The sequence below is a fragment of the Panthera uncia genome, assembly GCF_023721935.1.
Source record: "Panthera uncia isolate 11264 chromosome C1 unlocalized genomic scaffold, Puncia_PCG_1.0 HiC_scaffold_4, whole genome shotgun sequence".
In the NCBI taxonomy this organism is placed as follows: domain Eukaryota; kingdom Metazoa; phylum Chordata; class Mammalia; order Carnivora; family Felidae; genus Panthera; species Panthera uncia.
In genome coordinates, this window is record NW_026057585.1 from 81,558,452 (window position 1) to 81,582,524 (window position 24,073).

Below are 24,073 nucleotides of genomic sequence, written 5' to 3' on the forward strand. Positions count from 1 at the left end.
GCCCCCAGGACCAGTCTCAGCAAAGGAAGGTGAAGGCCTGGCAGATGAGGGTCTCGGGCCTCGTGAGAGAGGATCACCATGGATACGGGAGCTAGGGCTGTAACCAAGGAGAGAGCCCCCCAGCCCTTAGGCTATGGCAAGGAAGCTGTGTCTTCAGGATGTGGAGGGGGGAGACACTGCCACCTGGGGCCCAGATGGACAGAGGAGGGGATGATGAGCTAGATGCGGGCAGAGGAGGACTGTGGGGTCAGTGGTGCTCCCTCCTGGGAATGGGAGTGGGGTACGTGGGACAGCCAGGCCTCCTTCCATTACCCTGTCCCACCTGAGGGGAGGTTGCCATGATCACCCAGCTCTCCTTCGTTGACCCTCCGTGGGGCGCTGCCCCCTCTCCCCCAGTGACAGGTGGTCACCCTGGCAGCAGGCCCTGTGCCCAGCAAGGGTCTTGACTTCCCAGTGGCCCCTTCCCTCACATGTGCCGATAGATTGGGCATCGGACAGAGGCAGCGGCCCTGTCCCGGTGGAGGTGAGGGTCCACATGGGGCCAGCTTTCCGACGTGGGCCTTTTACCAGCCCCTCATCAGACTCCCCCAGTGACCGTAGTGAAGTGCCCCTCTGGACCGGCCTCCCTCTGTGTACAGCAGTCCATGGCTCCTTGTTGCCTTCAAGAAGAAGTCTGACGTGGGGCTTCTCAAACTTGAACGTGCAGCAGAATCACCTGGGGTGGGGGGGGCTTCTTAAAATACAGATTTCTGGATCTTGCCCTGAGTTTCTGGTCTAGCCAGTGGGACACTAGGATGCCCAGGCAGGTCCACCAACCCTAACGCTCACCACTTCCGGTCGCTGGGCTCAGGCCACATTGATATAAGCACCCCAGCTGCACGTGCCTCACAGCACAGTGCCTTTGCATTTGCTGCACTCTGTTGGACATACATTCGTTTTTCCACCTTGACTTTCACGCCCTGGACTGGGAGCCTGGCGTCTGAGCTTTCTGGTCCTCCGTGAACCTGTGGTGCTTGATTGACCCCTGTGAGCAGACGGAGAGCCTGGGTGAATAATCACAAGCCTGCTTCGCTCACTCCGTCAGTCAGGTGGTTATTGGTGCTTACCCCGTGCCAGGTACTGTGCTAGGTACTGCGGATTCAGGAGTGTGGGAGGCAGGAGGGCTTCTATTTTTTTTTTTTATAATTTTTTTCTGATATTTATTTTTGAGAGCGCAAGAGAGAGAGAGACAGAGTACAAGCGGGGGAGGGACGGAGAGAGAAGGAGACACAGAATCCGAAGAAGGAGCCGGGCTCTGAGCCGTCAGCACAGAGCCTGACGCGGGGCTCGAGCTCGTGAGCCGCAGGATTGTGACCTGAGCTGAAGTCGGACGCTTACCCGACGCGCCACCCAGGCGCCCCGAGGCAGAGGACTTCTTAAGAGATGCTGGTCAGTGGGTCAGTGTGGCCTTGCAAGGAGTCTGTAAGCAAGGCATGAGCTGGGGTTTGCCTAGATTTCCCGATGCTAAATTCCAAGCCCTCTTCATCCTCCCGAGCTGCTCCCAGAGCCCCGGCACCTGAGGCTCTGCTTTGGGAATGCGTCACCCGTGAGGATTCTCCAGTGTGCTTACGGGCAGGTCCCAGTCCCCTGTCCCGTCAGCCCCAGGCTCATTTTCAGGACCTGCCAGGGTTTTTCCAGAGGACAGCGTGTGTGGCTGGTGTGTGTGCACCCCCAGGCCGGAGGACAAAGGCCGACTGTGAAGGGCGGGGGACGGGTGTGGATGTTGCCGACATGTATCCGGGGGGGTGTCCAGACCTGTGTGTTAGGCCCCTGCCCAGAAGGGAGACAGAAGTAGGAATGCTGACCAGGGCTGGCTGGACACTACTATGTTCTAGCACAGTATTCTGAGGAGACAGGGGGATTTAAATTCACAGCCCGGCCTTCCGGACCATGATGTCTAGAAGGGAAGATAGGACATATTTTATCTGGGAGTTTGTTAGCTTGGTTCGTAACTTAAATACTTAGACACACGGTGCTCTGTGGGTATTCTTGCTTTGGTCCTGAACACCCCCAAGGGTCTGGACTTGGGGGTGGGGTGCCTGCAGAGGCTCCCAGGTGCCTGATCTGCCTCGGGCAGTGCCAGCTGCTCCAGCCTGTCACTGCCTGTCTGCTGTCAGCAGCCCCATGAGCCCTCTGAGCAGACTGCTGTCCCCAAGCTGCCACTAGCTGTCATCCCCAAGATAGGCCACCGAGGAGACAGGATCGCCCCCTCAAAGTGAGAGACTCTCTGGGGCCTGGCCCGGGGCTCACACTGTGGCTGTTGTGGCTGGGACAGGCTGGGCTGGTTGGCTCCCCAGGCCTGATGGGATAGGATGGGGGGGGGGCTCCGTTCATCAGGGCCTGCTGTGGCCAAATGTTGGACATCCGCGATCAGCCGAACCAGGCAATGGATGCTGAGACGTCCTGCTTCCGCTCTTCTCCAGGAACATGAACACAGGCAGGTTACTCAGCCTGAGCTGTTTTCTTCCTCTGTAAACGGAGATGATCGTACCTGCCTCTTAGGGCTCCCGAGCAAACTCCGTGAGAGAATCCAGGGAGAGCACTCAGCACGGCGCCTGGCATTTAGTCAATACTTAGGACACGGCCGATAGAAATCACCAGAAGCCTTTTGGAGGGCTGCGTGCCTATAAGGCGCAGAGTCATGACTGCTTGCTAAATGGGAAGCTCCCAGGCCAGAAGCCAGATGGCTTCCCAGAGAACAACCCTCCAACCCTTTGTACAGATGGGTACACAGAGGCCCAGGAAGGCAGTGGAGCCCCATTTGTGAACTATTCTAGGAAGTGGGCTGACGCCATTTCTGGAAAGGATCGTGGTTAGGTGTGTGAATCCAGACAAAAATACCCTGAACAAAAATAAGCTCCTCTGCTCAGTCTGGGCAGCCGTGGGCCAAGAGTCGCAGCTAGAACCTTCCCCGTGCTCTCGATGTTTCCACGCAGGAGCTACTGGGGAGCGGTGGCAAAGGTGCCCATCAGTGGAGGATGTGCCACTAAAAAAGTCAGAAAGTCCCAGAACATGGGACTTGACCCCCACTCTGACACCTGGGCCTCACTCTCCTCCTCTGGAAAATGGGGATGCCGCTGCCCTGGCGGGATAGTGAATCTCTTACTCATGGACTCTAGGGCCAGGGGACCTGGGTCAGATCTGTATCAGCCTGTGACCTCGTTACTTCCCTTCTTTATGCTTCAGTTTCCCTGTGTGCAAAGCAAGGGTGATCTCAGTCTCTACCTGCCATGTCTCTGTGAAGATTAAATGAATCCAAGCATATGCTAAGCACTCAAGAGACACTCGGCATATAAGTGTTAGCTATTATCTCTTAGTGTCACTTTGGGGATAAGATGAAATGCCACCTGTAAAGTGCTGGGCTCAGCACACGCACACATAGTAGGTACTCCCCTTCCTTCCTCCTGTGCACCCCGGGCCTAGAGACAGGCCCCGCCCCGTTCCCAGGGGGGCCCTCCCGCACCCCACTTCCCGAAGACAGCAAACACCTCTTCCTCCAACAGGTTCTGCCTGCAGCCTTCTGGCCCAGGGCCAGGAAATGATTGCAGGCGGCAGCTCAGCAGCCTCCCCTCTGCTCCTCTGCACCTCCCCCCCTCCTTTAATCTTCCTAGCCTGCCTGGGTGTGGGGGAAGGGAGAGGGAGGAGACAGTCTCCCAGGGCTGCAGGTATCTGTTAAAAGCTCTGGGCTCTGGGGTCAGACCACCTGGGTTCGCTCCAGCCCTGAGATCTCGGGCTCCTCTCCCTCCCCCCCTCCCCCCCTCACTCCCCCACCATAGCACAGGGATGATGGCCCATCCCTCACTCCTCACCCTGCTTGTGAGAGCTAAGGGAGATGGTGCATGCAAAGTGCCTGGCACGAAGCCTGGCCCAGAGTAAGCGTGTACAAAATATTAGCATTAAGACTAGTGCTAAAGTTCAGGGCCAGGCATTTTGAAGGGAAACACTTCCGCCCGGGGAACCTGGGGGCACCCTTCTCACTGTGCAGACTCCCCCAGGCCCCACATGACCCCTGTCCGGCCCACTTGGGCCAGACCAGAGCAGAGCACCCCCTACCCCGAAGAGCGGATAGATTACCTGGAGAGGAAGAGGGGGGCAGGATGGGGTGGGGGTGACATTCCTTCCACTCATTTATTCCTTTGTGCCACAGAGGAATCAGAGTGGGATACCTGCACGGGTCAGCGGCCCTGTGCCTGATGGGAGTAAGGGCAGTACAGACGGAAGGATACCGGGCTGGTAGACACCGTCCCTCTCGCTGCTCCGAGCCTCAGTGTCTTCATCTGTCCAGTGGGGCTAATAACCCACGTAGGGGCATAAATCAGTCTGAGCTGCAAAGGGCTGTCCGGATGTTGGTGGCTGTGGTGATTCTCTGCTGGAAGAAGTGGGGAAGCTGGGATCTGAGCCCAAGACTGTTGCGGTAGTGGAAGGGGGACCCCAAAGCCCTGGGGGAGGGGTTCCTGACACCTCCCCCCACACACACTCCCCCACCCGGCAGACTTCCTCACCAGGCCTGTAGTCAGGAGGGGAAGTCAGAAGTGGCCGCTGTTGCCATAGCAGTGAGGCTAGTTTTCATCATTATTTTCTTCCTGCGAGCGTCCGTACGGGAGGTGCTGCTAAATAAGTCAGGGAATTGGATTTTTTTCCTCCCTCCGTCAGGTCACGTGACTGAGCGGCTCAGTCAGGAGAAATGACCTGTCAGCTCCTTCCAGCACTTGACCCTCCGCAGTAGGTGCCTGACACCTCCAATATGATGCTTGACCCACAGGAGCCCTCCAAAGGGCTTGGTGCCTCCTCTCTGGCTCCAGGCTGCTTTCCTGCTCGTCTCTGACCCTGCCGTGTTGGCATCAGGCCACAGGATATGAGAGCCCTCCCAGCCCTTCCCTCTGGCATCCTGCTCCCGCTCGTTCCCCGTGCTCCAGCCACAGGGGTCGTTTCTGGACCCTTCTACTTGCCAAGCTCCCTCCCACCACAGGACCTTTGCACATGCTTTCCCTGCTGCCTGTCCTTCCCTCTCTCCCTTCCCTTGCCAACCCCTCTTCCTTCAGTTCACTCCATCCAGGAAGTCTTTCTTGGCCACTTCCATTATAGTTCTCATTCTTGTCACCCCTCCTTCAGACACTTAGCACAACAGTAATTTGTGTGTGTGTGTGTGTGTGTGTGTGTGTGTGTGTGTGTGTGTGTGTTTGGCTCCCTCTCCCTACCCCACCCCACTGAATGTAAGCTCTGTGAGGCCCAGAGCTGTGTCTGGGCTTTTTTCTTCCTCGTCTTCTTCATCTTCTTCATCGTCGTCTTCATCTTCTTCATCGTCGTCTTCTTTTTTTTTTTAGGTACAATTCATATACATAAAATTCACCATCTTAGGGGGCGCGTGGGGGCTCAGTCAGTTAAGCGTCCAACTTTGGCTCAGGTCATGACCTTGCGGTTTGTGAGTTCGAGCCCCGCATCGGGCTCTGCGCTGACAGCTCAGGGCCTGGAGCCTGCCTCAGATTCTGTGTCTCCCTCTCTCTCTGCCTCTCTCCCGTTTGCGCTCTGTCATTCTCTCTCAGAAACAAACATACATTAAAAAATGAATAAATATAAATAAGTAAATAAAAATCACTACCTTAAAGTGTACAATTCAGGGCTCTTAGTGCGTCACACTCTTGTGTAGCCATCAGCACACTCTAATTCCAGAATGCCGTCAGCACCCCAAAAAGAAACCTCAAGCCTATTAGCGGTCACTCCCCATTTTCCTCTCCCACCAACCCTTGGCTATCCCACTAATCTGCTTTCTGTCTCTCTGGACACTTCATGTAAGTGGAATCATACAGTATGCAGTCCTCTGTGACTGGCTTCTCTCAGCATAATTTTTTTGTTAAGTTTACTTATTTTCAGAGAGAGTGAGTGCCTGGGGGAGGGGCAGGGCCGAGAGAGAGAATCCCAAGCAGGCCATCTGGACCCTCAGTGCAGAGCCTGATGCGGGGCTCGAACCCACAAATGATGGGATCGTGCCCTGAGCCGAAGTCGGACTCTTCAACCGACTGAGCCACCCAGGCGCCCCTCTCAGCATGATATTTTTTTTTTAATTTTTTTTTTAACGTTTATTTATTTTTGAGACAGAGACAGAGCATGAATGGGGGAGGGGCAGAGAGAGAGGGAGACACAGAATCTGAAACAGGCTCCAGGCTCTGAGCGGTCAGCCCAGAGCCCGACGCGGGGCTCGAACCCACGGACCGCGAGATCATGACCTGAGCCGAAGTCGGATGCTTCACAGACTGAGCCACCCAGGCGCCCCTCAGCATGATATTTTTAAAGTTGATGCTTGTTGTAGCCTGTATCCGTGTATCATTCCTTTTTATGACTTTATATTCCATGTATGGATCTATCACATTTTGTTTATCCGTTAATCAGTCCATCAACCTTTGGGTTGTTTCCATTGGGGCTGCTGTGACCAACGGTGCTGTGAACATTTCTGTACAAGTTTTATATGAACTTTGTTTTCAATTTCAGGGTATCTGCCTAGGAATAAATTGCTGAGCCATGTACTAACTGCTTACTTGGGGGACAGGGAAGTAGCCCGTTTTCCATAGTGGCTGCACCATTTAACATTCCCACCAGTAATGCCACGAAGGTTTTAGTTCTTCACGCCGTCACCCAAACTTGTGATTGTCGTTTTTTTTTTTTTTTAAGTTTAGATATTTAAGTAATCTCTACACCCAATGTGGGGCTCAAACTCACAACCCTGAGATCAAGAGTCGCACACTCTTCCCCCTGAGCCAGCCAGGCGTCCCTGTCTTTTTAATTTTAGATATCCTTATGGGTATTAAGTAGTATCTTATTGTGCTTTTGATTTCCATTTCCCTGACGAGTAATGATGGCGAGCATCTTTCCATGTGCTTATTGGCCATTTTTGTATCTTCTTTGGAAAAATTTCCATTCAAATCTTTTGCTCATTTTTTTAATTGGGTTATTTATCATTTTGTTGGGTGGTAAGAATTCTTTTTTTAAAAACTTTTTAATGTTTTATTTATTTTTGAGAGAGAAAGAGAGAGCAAGTGGAGGAGGGGCAGAGAGAGGGAGACACAGAATCCGAAGCAGGCTCCAGGTTCTGAGCTGTCAGCACAGAGTCTGACGTGGGGCTCGAACCCACGAACCGCGAGATCATGACCTGAGCCGAAGTCGGATGCTTAACCGGCTGAGCCACCCAGGTGCTCCCCTCTTTTTTCTTTTAAGAATTCTTTATATATTCTGGATTCTAGACCTTTATCACATCTCTGATCTGCAAATATTTTCTTCCATTCTGTGTGGGTTGGCTTTCACTTTCTTGATGGTGTCCTTTGAGGTTCAAATGGTTTTGATTTTGATGACATCCAGCGTATCTGGTTTTTCTTTGGCTACTTGTGCTTTTGGTGTCATATTATCACATGCCTATTCCGAGGTCACACGTATGGCTCCTCCTAAGAGTGTCATAGTTTTAGCCCTTAACATTTAGGTCTGTGATCCACTTTGAGTTAGTTTTTGCATCTGGTGTGAGGTAGGGGTCCAACTTCATTCTTCTGCACGCAGATATCCAGGTGTCCCAGCACCCTTTGTTGAAGAGACTACGCTTTCTCCATTGAATGGTCTTGGCACCCTTGTTGAAAATCAATCAAAGGCATGGGTTTGTTTTCGGACTCTCAATTCCATTCCATCTCAACCTGTCAGCCTAACCTTACGTGAATACCACACCGTCTTGATTACTGTAATGTTACTGTAAGGTTTGAGATCAAGAAGTCTCACCCTCCAACGTTCTTCTTTTTTGAGATGATTTGACTATTCTAGGTCCCTTGAGCGTTCCTCTGAATTTTAGGACCAGCTTCTCTATTTCTGCAAAAACAAGTCGTTGGAATTTTGACAGAGACTGCGTTGACTCTAGCTCACTTTGGGAATATCATCGCCCTGACAGAGCTAGATGCGAATCCTGCCCCCACCACTCCCACACCCTCCCTGGGCCTCTGTTTTTACACATGGAAAAGGACAGCTCTCAAGCGTTGGGAGGAAGACGCGAAACGCGCGGACATGAGGCAGTGTGTGCAGGGTGGGCTCCGTGCACGTCCCCGCAGGGAAGTCCCTGCTCTCTTCTCTGGGTTGTGCCGAACTGACAGTTGACAGGGCGGGCCCAGTGCAAGGTCAGTGTTCGTGGATGCTTGGGGGGTGCATGAGAAGAGCCAGGCGGAGAAGGGGCCAGGCTGGGTCAGGCAGCTGCTGAACTGGATGGGGTGGGTCGGGGAGAGGGCGCTACCTGGGGCGTGCACACCAGGACAACTGTGGTCTCTTCCACAGCACTTGAGTCCTCTGAGCCTGTAGGGGACCCAGGTCCAAAGTCTTCACTATGGGTGACTCGTTGCAACTGACGTGGCTTTACCCGTGAGTATGGGCCAGGCAATGTTCTGAACGTTTTACACATGTTCCCTCACTGAGGCCTCACGACAATCCCATGAAATAGGCACTGTTATCATTATCCCCGTTTTATTTTTATTTATTTATTTTTTTTTCAACGTTTTTTATTTATTTTTGGGACAGAGAGAGACAGAGCATGAATGGGCGAGGGGCAGAGAGAGAGGGAGACACAGAATCGGAAACAGGCTCCAGGCTCCGAGCCATCAGCCCAGAGCCTGACGCGGGGCTCGAACCCACAGACCTGCGAGATCGTGACCTGGCTGAAGTCGGACGCTTAACCGACTGCGCCACCCAGGCGCCCCCATTATCTCCGTTTTATAGACGGAGAAGTTAAAGCACAGAGAGGTTAGGTTAAGTGAGTCGCTGAAAGTCACACAGCTAATAATCAGGGTAAAGGTAGGATTCAAACCCAGGCAGTCTGGCTCCTAGGCCACACTTTTAACCACGACACCGTACAGCTTCTCAGGAAACGAGCAACAGGAATCTGACCTTGGTATGAAATCAAGAACTTCATTATCTTAATAATGACGATGGGGACACGGTACTTTACAATTTAAAAAGCACATTATGGTATATAAACTGCTTTCCTGGTTGTGATCTCACTTGGTCCACCAATTTCTCTGTAAGACAGGACATCATTATCCCCTATTTGCCAAGGAGAAATTAAGATCCAGAGAGGGAAAGTGACTTGTCCAATCAAGGAGAATTTATTGAGCACTTACTATATGCAAACTTCTTTACTCCCATTCTCATCGAGTCGGCCACAACCCCAGGAGGTCGGTATCAGTGGTAGCTGTGTTCCCATTTTACCGATGAGGAAACTGAGGCTCCAGGAAATGACTTTCCCGGGTCCTACAAGCCTGTAAGTGAGAGCTGGGACCCCATCCCAAGTCTGCCTGACTCTGGAGCTTGAGCTGATAACTACTGGGCTCTGGCCTCCTCTAATGCTGTGACTCCTGATTGTTTTGGTCAACCTTCTGGTCTCTTCCTCCTCACCTCCAGCCTTATAGCTCCTGCTATCCTCAGTGCCTCCTTAATTCTCCCTGCCTAAGTGCCTGCTCCCTTAAAGGTGCTTTCCGCCGCGAGTTTTTTGGCTTAATTATACGGTGCCGTTCGTTGTACTTAATGGAGGATCTGATTAATCACCTTTTTATTTATCCAGAAGTCCATTGATCTGCAGCCAGCATCTTCTGGGTGAGTGTGTTTTTTGCTGGATTTGCTCCGCCCGGGTTGTCGTCCCCTCTATCCTATCTGAAGTGTTTTCTAAAGAGGACGCCCTCCTCCCAGGCTTTCACTGCCCACTCCAGAGTCTGCTACGGGTCTCGGTAGTTGAGGCATGGGGCAGGTGCGGAGCCTGCTTGGGATTCTGTGTCTCCCTCTCTCTGCCCCTCCCCCCACTCACCCTCTGTCTCTCTTTCAAAATAAACATTAAAAAAAAAATAGTCAACATTTATGGAACGCTTACTACGTCAGACACTTGATGTACGTTGTCTTACTGAATTTTCACGGTAGTTCCAGCAAGTGTGGGGGCTGTTCTCCCCATTTTACAGACGGGGAGACTGAGGCTTGTATGGAAGACAAACCCAAGCATGCCCTCTGCCCCACTGCGTCAAACTGCCTCTCGTGGTTTTCCAAAGAGGGCACCGAAGTGGATGGTGCTGGGGGCCGGAGCCAAGTCAGATGCCCCCTGCTCCTGGGCTGTGAACGGGCACGAGGGCAAAGCCCAGAGGAGGTGGTGTTGAGGAAAGGCCGAAGCTGGTAGCTGCCAGCTTCTGGTCCTTTTGCTGCCAGACCCCAGAAGTTAGGGCGGGATGGCCTGGTGGCAGGCAGGTGGCATAGGACCCACCAGATCCAAGGGGCAGCTCTCCTGGGGTCCTGTGGGCTTTTCTGGAACTGTAAGAGGGGCCTGCCCCACTGGCACAAAGTAAGGAGCTCCAGGAGTGGAGATTAGCGCTTGAAGGGGGTGGGGTGGGGCCTGGAAGACCCTCACTGCTGCGAAGTAGGCATCCTGGTCCCCGGTCCACGGAAGAGGGGACGTGGTCAGAGTCACTGTCCTGAAGGCCCTTCTCTGCACGCCCAGTGGCCTCCCCCTGGGGTGCCTGTAGGCTGGACCAGATTGTGGATGAAGAGATAGGCCCCGTGACTTGGAGGGACCCTTTGATTTCAGACTGACCTTGGCATAACCCTGGGCTTCTAGGCTGGGTTTATGCAAATTAATGTAGATGTATGCTAATTAGACCACTACCAGGCCTGTTTTAATGGAGCTGCCAGCTCAGAGATGTAGCGGGGATGAATTTGCCCAGAAGGGGTCTGAGGAGTCCCCCAGCTGGGAAGGGTCAGCTGTCGCTGGGATGAGGGGATGGGGTTGCCATGGAGACAGAGGCCAAGCCCCAGCGACTGCCTCCTGCAGGGACCGAGGCTGGCCTCAGCCAGCCCTCTGAGACAGTCCTGGGCCTCCCTTAAGCTCCAGGCTGGTCTCTGAGGGCTAATTACGCACAAGCCAGTGGCCAGCTGCTCCCTCGCTCCCCCAGGCCCAGCTGAGGTCCAGGGCTGGGCCACAGCAGGAGGGCATAAGAACAGACAGATGGCAGTCTTGGAGCCTGGGGGGCTGGGGGAGCTGGCCTTAGGAGGAGGGAGCAGGACTGAGGGCGGGAGATTACTCCAGCAAGGCTATAAGGGGTGAGATCCCCATCTGCCAGGGCATGCAAGCAGGCTTGGCAGCCCGGTCTCAGCCATGTGGTAGGGAAGAGTGAGGGTTGGGACCCCAACAGACTGGCTGCAGGCTCAGCTCTTCTGTGTGTCCTTGGGCAAGCCCCTTTACCTCTCTGGGCCACGGTTTCCTCATCCAGCAATGGGGGTAGGATTTAGAGACATGGGTATGAGGGGTAATATACACTAGGCGCTCAATAAATGATTGTACAATTCTGAAGCCCATTGAGAGTTGTTTTCTTCTATTTTCTAATGGGAAAGAACACCCCCCCCCCCCCACCATCTTACCCCTCTTCTGCTTTCCGGGCTCTCTGGGCTCAGGCAGATGTTCTGGTGTCAGTGCTGAGGAGGGAACAGGCAGGACTGTCATCCCATGGGGACAAGATCTGGGTCCCCTTACTTCTCAGCTCTTAGCCCACAAAAGGCCCTGGAGAGCTGTTTGTAGAATGAATGAATGAACAGGTGTGAAATACTCAGCATAGTGTCTGGCATTAATAGGAGATTAATAAATGTTAGCTGTTACGTCACTGCCCGCTTTTGATCCAAGCCAGGCTCTGCCCGCCCCGCCTCGGATCTGCCCCTTCCTATGCCCCCGACCGTCTCTGGCGAGACATATGGTGGGTGGGAAGAACAGTGAACGCACAGACAAGGACTCGAACCTGAACTCTACCACTTCCTGTCTGAGTGACTTTGGGAGACCCGGGACCACTCTGAGCCTCCACCTTTCGTATCCCGGAGGCTCCACAAGGGTTATGGGGAGCCCTTGTGCCTCGGCTGGCTGAACCCGAGCAGCGATCTTACCGGGGGCTGCCAGAACCAGCTTCTGGGGAAGAGGGGCCGTTAGGCCCTCAGCAGAGGTCGCAGGACCCCAAGGCCAGGTCCCCTGCCCATAGGCAGGCTGCAGCATCACCAGGCCCAGACAGTGGTTTGGAGCGACCGAGGCCCCCACTGTACAGACGAGAACACTGAGGCCCAGAGGAGGACACTTGCCCGGGGCCCCCCAGCACCTTCACATCAGAGAAGGAGACCTCAGATCGTCTGAGCCACTTCACTGCTTTTTCACACGAATCGACACTGAAAGACGTGTCTTCTTAACGTTGTTGAAAAGCATACCTTCGTTGTAAAAAATCCAAGATACAGAAGTATTTCTAAGTAAAAGTGTAAGGCTCCCCATCTCCCCAGTCCGACTCCCTAGAGGAAAGTTCTCATAACCATTTGTCGTGTGTGTCTCCTCAGCTCTTGATTCTGCATTTAGTCAAACGCGTTTCGCGTCTTTTTATTTATTTTTATTTTTTGGCTTTGTCTCTCTTTTTATTTTTTATTTGTAATGTAAATGGAATCCTATTACTCTGCGGTTGTTGTGTTTTTGTTTTTTGTTTTCACTTACCGGTGACGACCTTGGCCATTTTCCATCAGGAATCAGACCAGGGCAGAGAGGCAGAAGGGCCGCAGGAGCCCCAGAAGAGACAGCGACAGGGAGCGCGCGCGTGTTTGTGTGTGTGTGTGTGTGTGTGTGTGTTGGGGGTAGGAAGGAGTCCCCACAGGTCGCTACACACAGCGGGCGGGGAACCTGGCAGAGAAGCTCCCATCATCAGCTCCCAGAGGACTATGGGATTTGTCTCCAGACTTGAGCTCCTGAGGAGGGTGCCACACCAGCTTGTTCATCACTGGATACTCTGCACACAGCCTGGCACATTATAGGTGCTCAAGAAATATTTTTTCAATGAACTGAGTCCCTGCCAGGCCTGTTTTTCCCTGACCCTGCCAAAGACTACCTGATCTCTGGGACCACTGCAGCCAGCGATGGAGGCAGAGCTCAGGGGGAGTGGGAAGTCCTTCCTCTCAGACAACGCACTGCAGCCAGTTGGCTCACCTCCCTAATGAGGGGGTTGGGCTGGTGGATCTCCAGGGGTCCTCCTGTCTGGCTTCAGTCCCACTCCCTCATTTCATGGATGAGGGCCTAAGTCGGGTTTAATTTTGTCAGCTGCCTCAGAAATCCATTGGGAAAAGGGGGGTTTGAGTTTGGGGCTGCAGCAAAGGCTGTTGCCGTATACAGAGCACCAACCGTGTGCCAGGCGCTGGGCCGAGAGCTTTCCATGCGCTTTGGGACATTTTCCCAGGCTCCGGCTCAGAGAGGGGGAGTAACTTGCCCAAGGTCGCACAGTGAAATCACTGGGGACAGAATCAGGTTTGCTGGTCCCCAAATGGGGAGCTCTTCCCACGTCAGCCTTCTGTGAACTAAAGTCAGTAACGGTACCGGGCTGGACCAAACCATTCTTCAAAAACTTTAAGGACCCCTCCCTCAGATGGCCTGACTTCTGTGTCCCCCGGCGACATGGCTGGAATTTTGGCCAGCAAAGTAGTTGACTTGCAGAATTGGCCGGCAAGGGCTTGGGCCCTTGCCCAAGAGAGAGGCTTGTGATGGGTTCTGGGGCTGGAGCCCAGCCCCCTCTCCGCCCTCTCTTCCCCCAGCCTGCTTCCTGGGGGCTGGGGTGGGCCTATCCGCATCATTTATCCCTTGACCCCCACCCCCACCCCCCACCTGGTGTTGGGCTCCTGGGGTTGGCGTCTAGACAGACAAGAGCATCCTACTGAGAACAGAGGCAGCCCTGACCCGGGGCTGATGGTTCCCATGGCAACCGCATCCCCCTCAGCTGGCAGCTACCCGATAAATAAATAATCGGGTGGGGGTGGGGAGCTAAGGGCAGGGGGAGGGGCAGCAGGGGAGCCCCGTGGTGGCTTCACTTGGGAAAGGAGAGGGGCCGGTTAGGCTTGAGGCAGGCCGGGGGGCCGGGCAGGGTGGGGAGGGCAGCTGGTAGTCTTGTAGAGGGCAGGAGGGAGACCAGGACCTGAAGTTGAGCTTTCTGGCTTTTGCAGCACATCATGGGACCCAAACACTGGAAATGGACCAGTTTGGGGCATAGTAAGTTCATTAAGTCCACGTTTGGGCATGTGAAGTTCATCCAATGAGTAGCCACCTATAAAGGGGCTGGAGGCCGAAACACAAGCAAGTAGCCCCTGGAGCTTGGGTGGGCGTGCGTTTGCTTGGACAAAAGGAGCATAAAGAGAGCCCAGGGAATGGCCTTGGGGTGTTCTGACATTTAGGGCCCTGGCTACATGGGAGGATGAGCCACACCAGAATCAGGAGTGGCCAGGAAGGGTGGAGAACCAGCTTAACCTTGGCACTTGCCCCCGTGCCAGGCACAGCTCTCCCTGCCGGAAATGCAGCCGGGAGCACCTCAGGCAGAAATCCCTGCTCCCGTGGGGTTTACCTTCTAATGCAGGAGTCAGGCAGTAAAAGGCAGTGGGTAGTATGTTAGTGTGTGATAAGTGCCATGGGAAAAGGAAAGCAAGGGGGGAGGCAAGGGAGTTCTGCAGCAGAATATAATTTTAAATAATAGTAAAGAAAAGAAAAATGGGATGCCCGTCTGGTTCAGTTGCTAGAGCATGCACCTCTTGATCTCAGAGTTGTGAGTTTCAGGCCCCACGTTGGGCATCGTGTTCACAAATTAAACAAACAACTCCGAATCTCTTCACAACCGTATGAGAGAGGTGTTGTGAATTATACCCATTCCGCTGGAGAGGAAACCGAGGTGCAGCGAAGTTAAGTGACTTGGCCAGTGGTACCAGGATTCTGACCCAGCTCCTAACCACTGAACCACACTGCAGCGTGCAAGCAGGCAGAGGAACGAGTTGTAGGGAGGACGTTGAGACCCTTAGTCTGGGCGTGAGAGCATTGAGATAGAGGAGGTGTAGCTGGAGGACCATGAGGGGCTTTTCTTTCGTTCGTTCGTTCATTCATTCACTCATTTTTAAAAATTTTTTATTATTTATTTTTTTAACGTTTATTTTTGAGACAGAGAGAGACAGAGCATGAATGGGGGAGGGTCAGAGAGAGAGAGGGAGACACAGAATCTGAAACAGGCTCCAGGCTCTGAGCTGTCAGCACAGAGCCCGACGTGGGGCTCGAACTCACGAACCGCGAGATCATGACCTGAGCTGAAGTCGGACGCTTAACCAACTGAGCCACCCAGGCGCCCCCATTCATTCATTTTTTTAATAGAAGTGGCTTGAATGTGTTTAGGACCCCATGGGAGGGATCCTGGGCAGAGGGAGAGGTTGAGGTTGAGTTTACAGGCAAGAAGAGGATGGTGTGAGCTCCCGAGAAGACAGGAGATGGGGTCCAGGGTGTAGGTGGAGGCACCGGGCGGAGGAGGGGGAGACAGAGGCCAGGTCCTCTGAGAGTGAGGCTGGGGTGGGGGTGGGGGCCCAGGAGGGTTGAGGACAGTAAGATCTGAGATAGCAGAGAAAGTGAGTTCCCTAGAGAGGCCCAGGCGGGTTGTGGGGCGGAGGGGGGGGTGCTCTCAAAGTTGATGATTACAGGGTCTGTCGATCTGTCATGCACCTTGTCTGCCTGGGGAGTGACATGCTCTATCAGCGCTTGGCTGCTTTGCAGGCAGTGAGAACACTGTTAATTGGGTTTTTGCAGGTGTGGGCCTTTCCTGACAGGTGCGATGGAAAGGCAGAGGGCATGGGAGTTTGGCTTACAGCCGAAGCTCATTCGGAAGTAAGGAAGCATCGTGCGGTCCCAGCAAGCCGAGCTGGGGTGTGAGTGAGGAAATGGAGAATGGAAGGGGTGGAGGGTGAGGGGCAGGGGACCTGATGCACTGGACCCAGGTCGTCACCGTCACCGTCCACAGGTGCTGGGAAGCAAGCTGGAGTGGTCCAGCAGGGGCTGTCGAATTGGTGACTTTGGAGGCGGGGCAGTTATCACTGTGGTGATGCCACAGTCCACGTGGTGGCCGTGTAGGAGGAGAAATGGAGGGAAAGGTCACAGGAGAGGTGTTTGAGAGATGAGAAGTCACGGTGCTGGAGGGGGTGGTCCCTGATGTCCAAGGCAACTGGGGTGATGCAGGGATGAAACTCATTTTCAGGAAAAGGCAGGACCTGGAGGCCAGCGGATGATGAGGTCAGCAGTGGGGGGAGTGGTATAGCCCTAGGGCCCGAGCCCCGGGGGGCACAGGGTTGTCCAGTTCTGTAAGCAACTTAGGGACCCCAGAGGATCCTACCCCACCCTTGGGCCCAAGGAACATGGGATGTGAGAAGAGAAATGGTCACTGAGAAGAGCACAGAGAAACGGCATCCTTGGGTGCAAAACATAGGGGAGGGGGAACCCCTCAGGGAAGGAGCTGAGCCTTTAGGGGCACAGGCTGGTTTGGGAGGACTTCTGAAAGGGGTGGGGGAGGGCTGGGTCAGGGGGAGCAGCACAGGGCCTTGAGGGGATGAGGGTAGAGAGGATTGAGGGGCAGGCATGCGGGTCTTGACCGATGCAGACGGGATCTGGTGACCCGTTCTCATCTGTCACTCTGGGATGGTCAGGGCTCTCGTCCTGGTTTGGGGTCCTGTGTGGCTGGGGAGTTGGCAGGCCCAGAGACCGCAGGGATTACCCCAAGCTCTGTGGGCTGCCCTGATGACAGAGTGACTGGACCAGATTTGTATTTTAGAAAAAGCACTCGAGGGGCGCCTGGGTGGCTCGGTCGATGAAGCTTCCAACCTCGGCTCAGGACATGATCTCGCGGTTTCTGAGTCAGAGCTCCGCGTCGGGCTCTGTGCTGATAGCTCAGAGCCTGGAGCCTGCTTCAGATTCTGTGTCTTCCTCTGTCTCTGCCCTTCCCCTGCTTGCTCTCTCTCTCTCTCTCTCTCTCTCTCCCTCTCCCTCTCCCTCTCCCTCAAAAATAAATGAACATTAAAAAAAGGAAAAAGGAAAAGCCCTCGACGGAGGTGGTGGCCAACCTCCCTTTGCTGGAGATCAGGGAGGAGGCTGCATCAGTTGCCGACAGGAGCTTCCGTCCTGGTTCTGGCCCACCTAGGAGAGACTCAAGACCTAGCTTATGGGCTGACCAGGTTAAAAAAAAAAAAAAAATCACTTTTTCCCTCAGTGCACGTGCACTTGAAATTTTTGCAAAACAAAACAAAACAAAATAAAAGGAAAAAAAAAAGAAACTTTTGCAAAGGAGGTGCTGTCGTCTCCACACTATCCCTCCCCTGAGAGTGAAAAGACACCGAAGTCAGTTGCATTTACAGTCACTGCGGCCCTCAGATTATTGTTCTAAGCTGCTGCGCCCAAAGGGGGAAGATAATTCTGTTTGCTCTTTATTTGTTAATTAGCCACATACCACAGCTGGACAAGCAGAAGTTCTGGAATATTTGACTTGGTTTTCTAATAAAAAATAATAAGTTTAGAATTGAGATTATTGGGGCCCCTGGGTGGCTCGGTCGCTTAAGCGTCCGACTTCGGCTCAGGTCATGATCTCACGGTCCGTGAGTTCGAGCCCCGCGTCGGGCTCTGTGCTGACAGCTCGGAGCCTGGAGCCTGCTTCGGATTCTGTGTCTCCCTCTCTCTCTGACCCTCCCCAATTCATGCGCGCGCACGCTCTCTCTCTCTCTCTCTGTGTCAAAAGTAAACATTAATTTAAAAAAATAAGAATAAATTAAAAAAAAGAAAGGTTCAGGGATGCCTGTGTGGTGAAGTCAGATGAGTGTCAGACTTTGGCTCAGGTCATGATCTCACAGTTTGTGAGTTCGACCCCTACGTCGGGCTCGCTGCTGTCAGCACAGAGCCTGCTTCGGATCCTCGCTCCGCCTCTTTCTCGGCCCCTCCCCTGCTCACGCACCCTCTCTCAAAAATAAATACGCAGTAAAAATAAGGTTTCGAGGCGCCTAAATGGCTCAAGCGTCCAACTCGATGTCAGCTGGTGACCTCGTGGTTCGTGAGTTCAAGCCTCACGCTGGGCCCTGCGCTGACAACGTGGACCCTGCTTGGGATTCTCTCTCTCTCTCTCTCTCTCTCTCTCTCTCTCTCTCTCTCCTTCTCTCTGCCCCTCCCCCGTGCGTGCTCTCCCTCTCTCTCAAGATAAATATATTTTCTTACGTTTAAAAAAATTAAAAATATATATGTACACGGATTCATTTTTTTCCCAATGTTTCTTCATTTTCGAGAAAGAACGCATGAACAGGGGCGGGGCAGAGAGAGGGGGGCACAGAGGATCCGAAGAGGGCTCTGCGCTGACAGCTCAGAGCCTGGAGCCTGCTTCAGCTGCTTTCAGCCAGCTCCCTTTCTCTGCCTCTCTTTCTTTTTCTTTCTCTCTCTGTCTCAAAATAAATGTTAAAAAATTAAAAGGAAGGAAGGAAGGAAGGAAGGAAGGAAGGAAGGAAGGAAAAGGGAAATGAAGGCGGGACTTAAACCATTGTTTCAGCCACTTGGGGGCAGGAGCTGGCTGGGGATAAAGGCTTGTGCCAGCTCCCAGGAAACCTTCGGTGCCCAACTAAGAAGCTTCCACTGTTGAGTCTTCTCCTAATTAGCCACCATTGATTAAGTCTAGTTGTCTGTTAGTTTATGTGATGTCTCCATATCCTCACAACTTCTCAAGGGAAGGATTGTCTTCCCCATTTATAGTTGAAGAAATAGGCTCCGAGAGGGAAAGTAACTTGCCCCGTGTCGCACAGAGCTGCAGTTTCAACCCAAGTTTTAGAGACTCCAAAGCTTTTTGTGGTAACTGTCCCACTGCTTACTTTGTCATCGAGGTCCCCAAGAACCAAAAGAGGGCTTTGAGCAAGTGCCAGGGTCAGGGCAGGGTGATGTCCTGTTTTAGGTAGGCATACCCAGGCAAGATGTCTCCCCAGCTACACGATGAGCCTGGGCAAGTCTGTCTCAGCCACCTCCTCTGTCCTCTGATGGCATCCTCCTTGCCAGGACCAGATGCCAGCAGAGCTGAGAGCCTCAGGGGAACCCCAAACCACCAGGGCTCTCCCAGGCCCGGCAGAGTCAGGGTGGAAAGGAGAAAAACGGAAATGAGGGAGGATCTTTTGGGAGCAGGGGGAGCAATCTGGGGAGTTTCTCTCCCAAGGTCAGCAGACCGTTGGGGTCAAAACCAGAAGGGCCCTTAGAGGTCATGTAGTCCAGTGGCCTCTTATGTATGGAGGAAGGAGCTTGAGACCCAGTGGGGAAGGTGGCCGGCCCAAAGTCACCCAGGCGTCTGTCATACTGTCAACCTCTTAACTCCCAGGCCAGTGGCAACAGGGCAAAGTGAGGGGCTTTGATGGGACAGGTGGCAGAGAAAAGCAGAATGGCTGCCTGGCTCTGCCACCTACCTGCTGTGTGGCCTTGGGCAAGTCACTTCCCTTCTCTGAGCCTCGTGGTCTCTTTCTTCAGAATGAGATAATGGTCTCAGCCGTGCCTTTCTGCCAAGGAGTATCCATGAGAGGTGCACTTGGAAAGCTCTTTCCAATCTGCAGGGCCCCGGGAGAGGAGTCACCAACAAGAGGCAGGCTGGCGCCAGGTGGGCGGGTGCCAGGGTTGGGCCCGCGGCTTCCTGGGTTTCTGCCCAAGCCCTGCCATCTGTGCGGTAGCGTCAGCCCCACCTCCTCCTGCCTCCCTGCCAGGAGAAAGGCTTCTAGGATCTTCTCAATCAGAACCCTCCCTGTCCCTTCCCAGCCAGATCCCCTCCGCTCCCCTTCTCTTTTAGGTCAGGACTTTCGGTTGCAAGGGACAGAAATCGCAGGTGCAAGGAGGGAGAATTAGTTTTCAGTGATGGCTAGATCCTGAGACCGGAAATGACGTTACCAGGACACTCACCTCGCTTGTCCACTCTGCTTCCCTCTCTGCCCCTTAGCTTTGGGCTGCTTCCTCAAGCAGGCTGTCCCTGTGAGATGGCAAAGACAGCCGCCAACAGCTCTGGGTGACGCTATGCCCGTTCAGATACCCTGGCAGATAGAGGGTATCTCTGTCCCAATTACTCCAGCAACCATCCACAGTGACCGCCAGGGGCAGGCACGGGGACGAGTGTCCATCCCTGCACAGATCCCCATGTGCCGATTATTTGGTCAGGACTGAGTCCTGAGCCTTCCACTGAAATTAGAGGTGGGCTCAGCCCCACCCAAACCACATGAACTAAGGGTCTGGAAGGTGGTTCCCAAAACAAAAGAGATGGTTTCTATTACCAGAAAAAGAGGTATTGGGCAATCAATGACAATGGATTTCCCTGGCACCTTTGTTCTTCTTCTCTTTTTTTTAAAATTTATTTTGAGAGAGAGTAAGCAAGAACAACTGGGGGAGGAACAGAGAGAGAGGGAGAGAGATAATCCCAATCAGTGCAGAGCCTGATGCTGGGCTTGAATTCATGAACTGTGAGATCATGACCTGAGCTGAAATCAAGAGTCCGACACTTAACCTCATGAGCCACCCAGGCACGCCGGCACCTTTGTTCTTAAGTATAGCCGCTGCAAGGTTGAACCGGGGCTACTGGGAAAGGGAGTGCTGATGGGGTCCTATATATCAGTTAGCTTCTGCTGGGTAACAAATCATTCCATGACAGCAGTGTAAAACAACCATTTTATTGAGCTCTTGATTCTGCGGATCACCTGGGAGATTTTTCTGGTCTAGGTACGTGTCTTAGGTCAGTTGCTGGGTTGGTTAGCGGAATGATCTAAATGGCCTCACGCATCTGAAGGTTGATTGGCTGTCAACTAGGGCGCCTTGGTTCTCCTCTCAGGCTCCGGCTGGGCACCCGGGCTCTTTCTCGTGTTCTCTGTGTTACATGTGTAGCAAGTGGGCAAGCTCCAATGCACAAGCATTTTGGGGGTCTTCACTTGCATTGGGCTTGCTAAAGTCCCATTGGGCAAAGCGAGTCACATAACCATGCAGAGTTAGTGTGGGACGGCATTATCGAAGAGCATGGAAACATGGAGAGGAAAAACTTGAGGTCAATTTTGCAACCCATTACAGCTCCCTGGGGGAAGGAGAGTAAAAAAAACAAAAAAAACAAAAAAAAATCCCTTTCTCTGCATCCCATGGATCCCACGGGCCAGGGCAACCTCCAGACAGGAGTCCTTGGAAGAAGGGACTTCAGGACTTCTAGCCCTTCAGGGCTATGGCTCAGCCCTTGGCCAGAGCTGGGAGGGCGGGGAGCAGTCTGGATCCTGACTCCACCTGCTCAGAGCCCCACATGGGGCAGGGGCAGGTACTAGTGGGCAGAGCCTCTTGGCTCTGAAGGTGTTCTGAACTGTGGTTCCCTTCTCCCGTTAGCCCTCCCCGAAGTGATGATCAGGGCTCAGTCTCAGCCGGCCCCCACAGCCTTGCCCTCACTCCCCCCGTATCCCTGTGGTCTTGCAGAGTTAGGATGATGCTGAGACTCGTGTACAGTCAGGCCGTGGTGCCCCATCACCACGGTAGGTGGCGTCACCCGCTCCACAAGGTCAAGGAGGAATCCCTTCCCTTCCCTTTAGTCCCTGGCCTTCCCTTGTCCCTGTGGCCTCAGCCTGCTCTTTCCCACAGGTGGCTGCACTGGAGAGGCAGATCTTTGACTTCCTGGGCTATCAGTGGGCTCCTATCTTAGCCAACTTCCTGCACATCATGGCCGTCATCCTGGGCATCTTCGGCACCGTGCAGTACCGCTCCCGGTACCTCATTCTGGTATGGCTCACTTGCCCCTCCCCTCCCCTCCCCCCCCCCCCCCCCCCACGCTGGCTCCTCCAGCCAGAACTGCCCCCTACCCTGGACACCCAGACCCCTGCTCTGTCTTAGCTCCAGCCCGGCTGCTGGTGCGGATGCCCAAATACCAATGCTTCTTTGCTCAGCAGAGAGACAAGAGCGGTATTCTCCCTAAAGAATTTCCTAGGGAAAAATCCAGATATTAACAAGATACATCATTTTAGGGAGTGCCTACCATCCGCCAAGCACAGTGTTGAGAGTTGCGCACGTTTTGCTTACCTTTACAACAGCCCTGCAAGGTATGGCTTACCATCGCCGTTTCCCAGATGAGGAAATGAGGCTCAGAAAGGTTATGAGGCTTCCTAAGGCCACGCAGCTAATCAGTGGCAGGATTAGAGAGCAATCAGGTCCGGAGTGAACGCTCTTGACACATCTTCACGCTGCCTCCGGAAGCCAGTGGAGGGACAGACTTCATCTGGTTTAGTTCCTCAGGTAGCTTTAGGAAGACCTGCCCTTTGCTGTTCATGAGGAATATGGTCTCGAGCGGCTAGTGTGGCTTGAGGTCAGTGTCCCCTGTGCTCCGATCCCAGGCGTGGATTGTGTTGTGTCCCTGGCTCTCTCCTCCTGCTTCCTCTTTCCAAGCCCTGGTCCTTGATGGTCTCTGTTAAACCCCTGCTTTCAGCTAGGCTCACCCTTCTCCCCTGCTCTTCCTCAGTGGCCCATTCACACGCCTCTTTTGAGGGAAAAGGCTTTTCAGTAGGTTTATTACATAAAATGCTAGCCACTTGTGATAACAGTGCCATGCAACGCCATGCTCCCGCCAGAGCCCCCTCCGGCTCATTCTTGGGCTTCTCCCGCCTCCCACGGGCTGAGCTCCCGGAAGCCAGGTGAACAGGGCCCTCCCAAAGCTCTGTGTCACCTCGGATGGGAGGCTCCTTCTCTCTGGCTCTCAGGAAAGCCCCAGGTACCACTCTAAGCATCACTGTCTGCCGTGTGGCGGCACGGAAATTGCAGGCATGGGACTTGGGTGGAAATATCTAGATCCTCTCCAGCGCTCCAGAGCCAGGCCGTGGCTGCTGTTCTCTGCAGAATGCATCGGATTAGCTGCCCAAGGACTGGAGTTTGAGTGGCAGCCCTATCTCTTCCTCGCTGTGTGATCTCGGAAACCTTAAACCTCCTCTCTAGGGCTTACGTGAGTTATCTTTAAAGAAAGGATGGCGCCTTCCATGCAGGGCTGTTGTTGTAGGAACCGGACGGATATAAAAATGACTTGTAAACTATAAAGTGCCGCCTAAGTGGGGTGTCATCATTTCCCCCTGCAAAGGTCCCCTCAGTCCCTGAGCTCTGTCTGCGTTGACATGCCCTGTCCCCACTTTCCCAGGCCCCACCCTGATCCCACCTCTCCTCTCCCCAGTATGCAGCCTGGCTGGTGCTCTGGGTTGGCTGGAATGCATTTATCATCTGCTTCTACCTGGAGGTCGGACAGCTGTCCCAGGTAAGCCTCGGGCCTGGCAGTGCTAGAGGGCAGAGCCGGACCTTTCCTGTCCCCTACCCAAAGGCTCCAAGTTAGGTGTGGGTCTGGGACATCGTCTCTTGAAGAGACTTCCCTCTACACATCCGAATAATCTGCTCCGCAAACCCTACCCCCACATTTTTGTTTGGCCGCCCCTGCACCTGCCAGAAACGAATGATGGAGCAGACAACGCTGAAGGGCCATCTGCATGAAGATGGCCTGGGGTCACAGGTGATTCCAAGCTCAGTAGAAACCAGCCTCACGTCGTGGCCCTAAAAACTGCTCTCAGGCCCCACAGGTGTTCGGTGCAAGGGAGATGAAAACGCCATGCACTTTGTACGGCTAAGGCCACAAAGATTTGGGTCCAGTTCTCTTTTTTTTTTTTTCCCCAAGATTTCATTTTTAAGTAATCTCCACACCCAACCTGGGGCTTGAACCCCCGACCCCAAGATCAGGTCAGATGTTCCACCGACGGAGCCAGCTAGGCGCCCCGATTTGAGTCCCGTTCTGATCAATATTTTTGGAAGAGAAAGAGAGTAGACTTCGGGGACAATCGAGTGGCCCAGGGCTCGTGCGGAACCACTGAAGAAAGTGGAAGTTCTTGGCTTGTAGAAGAGCAAGCCCAGAGGGCACAACTTCTAATTTTAGACAAAAAGAAGGCAAAATACATGAATGGGAACATTGGCTTTGTAGTTCTGCTGGATTTAAATCCCAGCTCCAACATTTCCAAGTGATGTGACCCTGGGCAAGTGGTTTACCTTCTGAGCTTCAGTTTCCCTGTCTCATGAGTGCAGATAATTACTTCATGTGGTTGCAGAAGGGATGGAATGAGATGACACATCTCAGTGCTTGGCACCTGGTCAGCACTCGGTGAATGTCTGTTAACAGGCTGCACGAGTGACTGGATG

At 53.5% G+C, this 24,073-nt stretch overlaps 1 protein-coding gene across 1 annotated transcript in view; it reads left to right on the forward strand.

Moving 5' to 3' along the window:
• NKAIN1 (sodium/potassium transporting ATPase interacting 1) overlaps positions 1 to 24,073 on the forward strand; it is a 41,805-nt gene that overhangs the window by 13,491 nt on the left and 4,241 nt on the right. Inside the window, exons 2-3 of the mRNA XM_049617636.1 lie at positions 21,497 to 21,634; positions 23,067 to 23,147. Coding sequence (XP_049473593.1) covers positions 21,497 to 21,634; positions 23,067 to 23,147 — 219 coding nt within the window. The remainder of the gene's footprint in view (positions 1 to 21,496; positions 21,635 to 23,066; positions 23,148 to 24,073) is intronic.